At 41.0% G+C, this 9,888-nt stretch overlaps 1 protein-coding gene across 1 annotated transcript; it reads left to right on the top strand.

Moving 5' to 3' along the window:
• Positions 1-1,439: 1,439 nt before the first annotated feature.
• Positions 1,440-7,192, top strand: lrit3a (info leucine-rich repeat, immunoglobulin-like and transmembrane domains 3a; the record flags this gene model as incomplete). Its single annotated transcript, XM_084352322.1, has 4 exons — positions 1,440-1,555; positions 2,916-3,382; positions 5,693-5,998; positions 6,162-7,192. The coding sequence occupies 4 exons, from the start codon at positions 1,440-1,442 to the stop codon at positions 7,190-7,192; spliced, it is 1,920 nt and encodes a 639-aa protein (XP_084208448.1).
• Positions 7,193-9,888: the final 2,696 nt, after the last annotated feature.

Below are 9,888 nucleotides of genomic sequence, written 5' to 3'. Positions count from 1 at the left end.
TGTGTGAGCTAATATCGACTGTTAGATGGTTCGTGAAATATGTACAAGCAGGTCAAGAGATGGATTAATATTTTTAGAGAAGAAAGAAAATGTATGTTTATCAGAAGGAAGTGCACTCAGTAACAACCTCTCACCACTAGATGTCTCCCTCTCCTCTTGGTCCTCCAATGAAATAGTTTACAGCCAAAAATTAGGATTGAATAGTCAAATTTACAGGATTATATCTGAATGAGTAAAACTATGAGGCACTCTCACTTTTATGTTATTAATATTAATCACTTTGAAATTGACCTGAGAACATAAATGAAGACTGAGGCGAAATCCCAAAGTTTTGTTTATACAATCACTTTACAATTAAAATGTAAATGATGGGAATGATGTCACTGGCAATGCCATCAGGCTGGAGGAGCCTAACACTAGAGGAAGTTTGCACACTCTGAATACCTTTTAGTTTACATTCACATTGAATCTTAATGGCGGTGTTTTAAATGCAAGACAACATGTGCACTGTCATCTATGAGCATAATAAATTCCAAGTAGAAAATACTTTAACAACACTTAAGTCAAATCAAGAAAAGAAAATATCTGGGAGCACAAGCTGTGTGCAGAGATATGAAAGTGTCCACTGCTGTGGAGCTGTCAGCAGCAGGCATGTTGAGTTTGGCCCCCTGTCCTAAGCCACTGGTCCACCCAGCCAGGTAATAAATCACATACAAGATTACACTTTGCACCTCAGTGCCAGACAGAACTCGCTCACACATCTTACATATGGCCTCCAGCTCAATAATACATTTAACATTTAAAGGAAGGTCTTGAAAGTCAGAGGGACTTTATGTTGGACTACAACTGCAGAAAAAGCACCTTAAATCCTCAGTCTGCTCACTTTAGAGGGCCTGTTGACAACAATGTGCCAAACATGTGCCTAGTATTAAAGAGGAAAGGTGTTTAGATAGTGTGATTTATTTCTATTATTATTTTTTAGAGCTATCCAATGTGTCCAACAATTAATCCAACATAGTCGAGAGCATGAACTTTCAGCAACGCCTGGGAGTTAGATTTGAAAAAGCACTGGTGAAGCAGGCAACAGAGTGGATTAACAGCGATGGGCTCGATCACATGAGGGGAATCCTCACCAGAATTAGCTGATTAGCACGTGTCCAAACGACTAGTCCTGCCCCGCGGCCTAGCTTCCGTGACCCTGTCAAACCAGAGAAATCCTCCACTAATCCGCCCCCCTCCCCCCTCCCAGTCAATCTAACAGCTCACCTGTACTGTAATTAGATCCTCAGCCTGCGTACCGTTGTCTCCTATGGACTTTGAAAGCTCTTTTCATTATTCTCCATTTGTTTTTATTGGAGGAGTAATTCTTCGGGCCCTCAATGAATCCGGATGTCTTTTTTTCCTGATCTCTTCTCAATGTGAGAACTGTGGGTGAAATCATGCATCGACTTCTCTACGTGCATGTATTCCTATGCTGCCTCCACATGGCTCACCCCTTCTGTCCGTCCCAGTGCACCTGTGTCTTCCACGGACGAACCGACGGAGCCGGGACCAGGTAAACTGTATTTTAATTGAGCTCTCATTCACACACACACACACACACACCTGCAATACAATTTCATGGCATTTATAAAACCTTTAATTGAAAGGTTGACTTAATCAGGTCATCTTCTCTACACCTTATAGAGAAGATGACCTGATTAAGGACATTCACCTCAGTGCAGTCTTGAACTATGTTTGTGAAACAGCTTTTTAAAACAGCATTCAGAGGCAATGACAGCCTGTTTTAATGAGCACAACATTCAGACCACATGGTGTGTGATTCATATTAAGTCTTGAGGATGCACTTCCTCCTTATATTCACTGTACATGTCAAGTTGGGAGCAACTATTACCTACAAATGAAGATCCACTGTACTGTAAATGTAGAAAATGAAGGAAAACTCATATTAATAAAAGGGAAATCAAGATCTTACCAACTCAGTATGCTAAAGTCTATACAGTACATGTAAGGTGAAGCTAAAGGTAAATATATCAAATTACACCACGATACAATTAGTACAGGTTGTGCTGACCTGTATTGACATAATCTACATTTCCTGGCAGCGTACCAATCCATTTATCCCTGAGGGAGACCTAATGGCCACATGCATAATCAGTTTTATGAGCGCTGAGCCCTTCTTGACAAAGCAGTCACCTATGGGCGACAAAATTAGTCCATCATGTTGACGAGTGTAACATAAAGGTGAGACAATGCTGAATAGCTGCATTTAAGCAAATATTATCCCGAATTCTTTGGGCCAGTTTGGTTTCTATAACCAGATTTTCACTAACAAGTCAGCCAGCCGAGAACAGCTGGATGTGTCAGCTGTAAAACAGGGAAAATGTGGCTGTGGCAGCGGTGATACTACTGAAGATTACACATATTCTGTTATAGGAATATTGACATCATCGTGAGAAAAGATTTATAGCCACCGAAAGCTAAAAGCTATAAACTACTCATGTCATGTTAATTAAACACTTTTATTGAAAGCTATTAAACTCAGTGGTTATCTTGTACATTGTTTATTATGTGTGACTATAATCCTGTCGCAGATGTCAATCCACATGATTATCTCGCCATTTATGATTATAGTGATTAGCCTTGACCTTGGCATCTGGGAACAGCCCTATAGATGCACCACAGTCAGGTCAGAAAAAGCATCCCACAACACAGTGGGGAGTCTTGATGGACTGATGGATAGATGAACAGATATTTATACCTCATAAACCAGTCATTCATCTAAAATACTCATTTGCTGACATCAGCTGCTATTGGAAAAAGGGTTCAGCTGTTAATTACCATTTTGTAAAACAGTTTTTATCTGGCCATTGGTTATACTGAAACTATTTCACTCATGTATCTTTCATCCTCAGATCTGTGCTCTGCAATGATCCGGACATGTCTGATATACCCGTCAACGTCCCCGTGGATACGGTCAAACTTCGTGTGGAGAAAACTGCTGTACGGCGAATCCCAACAGAAGCTTTTTACTACCTGGTGGACCTACGGTACCTTTGGATTACTTATAACTCCATAACCTCTGTGGATACTGGAAGTTTCTACAATCTCAAAGTGCTTCACGAGCTGAGGCTGGATGGAAATATGATCTCCGTATTCCCTTGGGAGTCTCTGAAAGAGATGCCCAGACTGAGGACACTGGATCTACACAACAACAGACTCACTAATGTTCCCATTGAGGCGATACCCTACCTCCTCAATATTACATACTTGGATCTATCCAGCAACAAGCTGGCCACCCTACCCTCTGATCTCATGGATATCTGGCCCCCCTTCAATGAAGCACCCATTTCTACTAATGCCTCCCAGAAAGTTGTGTTAGGTAAGAATAAAAGGTTGTGTCTGGCTTGGTGTTAGAGGATAATCGGGCCATGCCAGGACACTTTTGGGGTTATTTGTAATTACCTTACGAACTTCTTTCCATCACAAGTTAATCCAGCCAGACATCTGGTTGATGCAAACCTGACCTGTGAGTAACTGCCAGGACACATTTAGATGGGTTTATTGTAAGTAGTGACAAACATGGCGCTTAATTTACATTATCAATTTATTGTGCTAATTAACAGTCCAATATTTAACACACTGCCAAGCCAGTGTCTCCAGAAGTTCAGCAGCCAATGTGACCAAGCAACTTTATCAAAGAACAAACTACATGAAACAATAGGACATTTAACTGTACAGTGGTGCAGTGATTAGCTGCCTCACAGTAAGACGGTCCTCGGTCCGAATCCTGGTGCCTTTCTGTGTGGATTTTGAATGTTCTCTGTGTACTTGTGTGGGTTTCCTCCAGGTATTCATAAACGCTGTGCATTGGCTGCCTGCTGCTTTGGATGTTTAATATAGACAACCAGTTTCACTGCATTGTAGACTGACTGCTTTTCTTTTACTTTAGCCAGAGTAGGACATTTGGCCAGTGATTGTGATGGTAAATAATTGAATAACTGTCCAATCTTTTCCAAGATTACTTTCTATTCGCTAATTCAAATAGGGTGGATTTACTGCCTTTTGGAAACCAAAAGCGAACTTGCACTGACAACTGCTGTTCAAAAATGGAAGAAATTTGTATTTAAAGGTTTAGTCCTAAATAAATGTTACAGGGTTTCTACAGTTTAGTGAGTTGGTTTATAGACGTTGTGTAAACAGAGTAGTGATCCCTCATTTGATGCATCCACAGCTTTGGCAATTATGAGTGGATATGTGAGTATAAATGTTTGGATTCTCATAGAAGTCATTTATTAGGAGCTGCAACAACTCCCAGAAACAATAGCTTCCTTAAGAATCAAAGACTCAGTGTGTCATCTGATTTGATTTTTCTTTGTTTTTGGCCTCACTACACGGGTTTGGCCATTTGTCACAGAAATATCTCAGACCAATGGCCACCTGCTTATAGCACTGCCCTCCATTGCTAACAAACAGTCTAGGGAGGGGCCAGGAGGGAGAACACATGCAGATGAGAATTTGTTTTAAAGCAGAGTGGGTCTGAAAGGTTTTACTCAAATACAGGAAGTCTGTCACTGTTATATGTGTAGGAGCACTGAAAACCTTACTCACGTCCACTTTAACAGTTATTTTAATACTGTATGTGTCATTTTCAGCCTAGCATAGCATGGGAAGGGAAGTTTGCTCACTGTATCTGTGTTGCAGGGACAGTGGGAGGGATCTTGTTAATAGGCTACATAAGCTAGCTTATCCATGCCAAAAGACTGGCTGTGTGCACCTGAAGGAGAAAAAGGATTAGGCCGTAGGAAAAAAACAGTCCACACACAGACAGCAGCTCATCTCGCCTTAAACCATTTCCTGTTAGTATTATGAGAGAAGGTCTCACCTACACTGTTTTTAATTAATTGACAACTATCGTAACTAAATTAAAGATAAATGCATTTTAAAGAGCAAACATTAAAATGTGATTTGATCTTAAAACAATAATTTCACTGACAACTTATTTTCTTAGTTTGTAAAAAAAAAAACTGCGTTGAACAATACAACTGCTTCCTTTTGACGCATCGATAAATAGCGGTTAGTTTCTAATTTAAACGGTGTGTTGACACAAACCACAGGAAGGCCAGTGGCAGCTTAGGTGCTTTGCAACTGTTAAGACAAACTAATCTGGTTAATGGGCTTTATTACTCACCAGTACATGTGCTTACCTATTGTGTGCAGCAGGTGTTTACAGCAAGTTGTAAGGGAGTTCATACGACAGGTTCACTTCCACAGCCTGTGAATATCATTGTGATTATGCCTAAAACTGCGAGAATTTTCAAAGCAGACAGAGAGCTAAATTCAGAGGCGGTTGACAAATATGGATAACTTTGATGTATGATTTGCTTTGACTTCCTACAGTCGTGCATCCATGTCGAGAAATCGAGACTTGTATAAAGCAGACTTGGCAACTGTGATTCATTTCTTAATAGGGTTTACTCCTAAAACCATTTCATAGCACCATAATCATCCCAACAGTTTGAAAAGTAGTTAATCAGTCATTGGTCTTGCCACTTCACTGTTACATTGCCGTCTGTATCCTCTATTCATTATGATCAACACAAATGTTTTAGAGTAAAAGAGCATGTAAATAGATGGTGTGAAACTATCAATCAACCAACGACCCTAATTCATCTCATCTTTTCATCTTCAGGCCTCCAAGACAATCCCTGGTTCTGTGACTGTAAAATCTCCAAGCTGATTGAACTTTCCAAAATGAGCGACACACCAGTGGTTCTGATGGACCTGTTCCTGACCTGCAGTGGGCCTGAGAACCTGGCTGGTGTGCTCTTTCAGCGTGCTGAACTTGACAATTGTGTAAAACCATCAGTCATGACTTCGGCAACCAAGATCACGTCTCCTTTGGGCAGTAATGTTCTGCTGCGATGTGATGCCACAGGGATGCCAACACCAACTCTAGTCTGGGCAAAGTCAGATGGCTCTCAAGTCAACAGCACAGGTATAAATAATAAGGAAGCTTTTGAAAGTGTGTGTAGATTGTCATTGACTTGTACGTAGTGCTAGTGCCACAAGGTCATATTCAATTTGAAAACATGCAAGCAGTCCAAGAGTCGCTCAGACTTGATCCATGTTGACGTTTATGTTCTTGTTCCGCTCTACAGTCCAGGAGTCACCTGGGGACGGCATCAGATGGTCCATCATGAGCGTGCATGGAATATCTTACAAAGATGCCGGGAACTACAGTTGCAAAGCAAAGAATGTTGCTGGTGGCGCAGAGGCCACCATTTCTCTCTCAGTTGCTGGTACCACTAGTACCACTATCCCTCCACTGAGACCTAGCATCGTAACTGGACCAACCAGCCAAGACACAACACCTGCTTACCCAACGGATACTCCCAACTCACCCACCATCGTGTCCACAGCTCTCCCTAGAACATCAACACTATCTGCTGTCCCTAAAAGACCGCAAACTAGCCCCAGCACTAGCGTGCAGAAAGGCCCGCCCAAACAAGGAAAGATCCAGCAGGGAGGAAATGGAAGAAAGCTTGCAGCAGATGAAAAGAGCAAGAAAAGCGATGCCTCAAAGTCTGTCAAGGACGTAAAGATTGTAGAAGAAACAGCGGACACTGCAGTTTTGCTCTGGACAAAAGACGGGCTACCTAATGATGCCCCACTCACGGTGGTATACTCACCTTATGGTGAGGATGACATCAAAAGGACGCTGGAGACTAATGCTGGCAGTGGGAAAGTGCTCCTAGAGGGACTTTCATCTGGAATGAGGTACTCGGTTTGCCTCGTAGCCAAAGGTAGCGCTGCTGGAAAAGATCCATGTGTTGACTTCTACACACTGGACAATATGGAGGACGGTGGGCAGAACCAGCTGTTTGTCATCATTAGCGGCATTGCCTGTGCTCTGGTTTTGCCTCTCATTGCACTGTTGCTCTACAAGATTCTCGCTCTGTACTGTAAGGGACACAGCACAGGTCTGGATGAAGAGGAGCTTGAGAAAGAGAGCTATGTGAAGTTTGAGACAATCTCAATGAAACAGCGGACTTTAAACACGCACCCAACAGAGCTTTGGGCAAGGAGACCGACTAATGACTCAGAGCGGATGCTCCTGTGCTCCAGGTCGAGCATCGACTCCCAGATGACCTATAAGAGCGACAGCTCCCGGTCTGAGTATCTCTGCTGACGACAGGAATCCATGGCCTATGCCCAAACGCCATGCGAACACATTATGTGAAATACCCTTTATATGCCTTTTACTAACCTGATAAACTATTAACTATGAAATCATTTATAAATCTTTATAAATATTAATTTTTTAATTTTTTCCCATCATCGGGGCCGAAAAGAAACAGGATGCTGTTTTGAGTGATTGTGATTTTATTCTGCCTTTTCCATTCAGTATTAATTTATAAAGATTTATATAATGATTTAGAAAAGTGTAGTCGACATAAAAAACCTTCCCTTAAGGTTGCCGGGGTGTTCAAAAGAAGTTTTGATAAAACACCAACCAGAGCAGTCAATGACTGACATTTTCATTCATGTCCTTATTTGTTTTGGAGCCTTATATTTGATAAAGAAGTTTGAATGGTTGCCACTGCAGCTCAGCACCTTTGTTGGACTTATATAACTTATGAATAGTACCATGCAAAGAGTTAACTGTGTGTGGTGTTTTATGTTATATCGAATGCCAAAGTTTAAGTGTCACACATAATCACGTGGTGTCAAAGAAGACCCATTATCCACTTCCCATCACATTTACAACATCATTGTTGCTCTTAGCAACAAGCTGATTGTTGCCTTAATGGACCAGAAAGTACTGTCAGTGTGTTTGATAGAATACAAGGGTTGTCTAATAAATATTGCCTGTTTCTATGACTTTGTCTATATATTTGTCTATAAATGGAGTTGTACATTTGTTTTTAATAAACTGAACAATTGTTGAATTCTATTTGTGTGTCGCGTACTGTTGTGTTGTGTGTTGTACCATGTTGCCTTAGTAGACGGACAAACACAGGACTAATAGGTGTCTCAAATACAAATTTTTCAAATTTAGAGAAAATGTTGCGTATATATGAGATTTACAGATTTTCTTGGGGTTCAAATCAAAAGGGTTGAGAATGAGCATCTCCCTCTCTGGCACTATACAATATGAACATTGTTGATATCTTTTACTTAATTTGATCGGCATTTTGGCTTCTCCCATAATCTCTATTCATTTTTCCATCAGCAACAGGTTGTGTGCTGCTTCTAGGCTTCACCAGATGAAACTACACATGGTACTCTCTACCGTCATCATGCTTCCCTCACCACAGGGCTGAAACTGCATAATATCTGTTCTGAATTAAACAGACTACATAAAGTAGGAGCAATATATGGAGGTTGCTACTGAAATATGATTAATGTTATTTAGGAATAGAAGTGGACACAGAAAGCTGCAGAGACATATCACATGTGCTCAATCAGTTATAAACAAGAGCAGACGTGTTCATCCTGAAAATCAGTGGGTCACAGTTGTCACGCTCTCTGAACATCTGAACGAGCGCTGCCGTAAATCCTGATAAGATGACGGCTGGACTTGGAAAACTGTTCCCATGGTTACCTCTGTGCCACCAGCTCTATGAGCCTGCAGCACAAGGTAATCTCTAATGCCAGCTGTGCTGTTATAATGGCAACAGCCAAGCTGTTTTAATAAACAGAATGATTGGATGGTGGACGGGGATGGGCCGGGCTGTTGATGACTGGTATGCACTGGATTTATGGATAGACAGACAGATGATACTAAGTAGATCTCAGAAGCAAGAGAGCCAGCAGGACAGAGAGGAAAACGAGAGACAGACGGATTTATAGATCACTGAACAGACTGATAAAGGCAGATGCAACAGATTTCTTCTTTAATCAATAAACAGTTGCCACTGGGCTGGGGTCAATAAACGCAAGACAGGCCAACTGGGGGCGAGATACTTCACAGCTCTAGAGGCTTTGCAGTTGCATCACAATCCTCTGGCACCACGCTGACTTGGTGCCATTATAGCAGTCCAGTGGAAAATTGGCCACATGCAAGTAGTGACAGAATATATAACAGCTATAAAAAGACATGGCTCGAAGACTGTTGTGGTTGTTCAACCATTTTGTAAATAAAGAGATAAATGAGTGTAATTAGTCAGATTTGCTTCCAATTTGAGGTTTATGTGACAGAATAAACTTGTCATTAGCCCTTTAATTCAAAGGTCAGACACAAGGCAACGTGATAAATCAGCGCAGTTAATCATAAAGCTGCAACCCAGACACTTAAATAACAGCAAAAATCATGGCGCAGCTAATGTAGCATTAAATACCAAAATCCAGCCGACACATTTGAACACAACAGTAAATTATTTGCAGAAATCATTTTAAAAAATGTAATTGGTAGAAACACTTGTGACCTGACAAACCTGGTGAATATATTTCAGTTTAAAACAACACTATACACATTGACACACCAATATATTGTAATATTTATACAAAATAATACAATTTTACAGATTTTAGGCATCAAGAACTATAATGAAATAATAATGTGGCAGCAGCATCTATTTTATATCCCAGATACACACCTTTTTAAAGACATTAACATTTTCATTTACATCTGCCGGGGTGAAACCGTGGGAAAAGGTTGGAGCCCTTCAGACCACTGACATTAGTCTGGAGACAAGTCTGTAAATCTTCTGCTGCTCCTCTACAAGGTTACCGGTGACGTTGTTACTGACAATATCCTAGTCATGGAGGGTATGAATAGAGGTTTTGGTTCGTGGAGTCTGTTGGTTGTTCTCCTGGGCAAAAAGAGGACAAACAAATTAGAGATAATCTGCTTCACTCCTCCTCCATTCTCTATAAATTACT

Source organism: Pagrus pagrus (genome assembly GCF_965226575.1).
Source record: "Pagrus pagrus genome assembly, chromosome: 5".
NCBI classification, from domain to species: domain Eukaryota; kingdom Metazoa; phylum Chordata; class Actinopteri; order Spariformes; family Sparidae; genus Pagrus; species Pagrus pagrus.
This window is presented reverse-complemented; position numbering and strand designations above follow the sequence as displayed.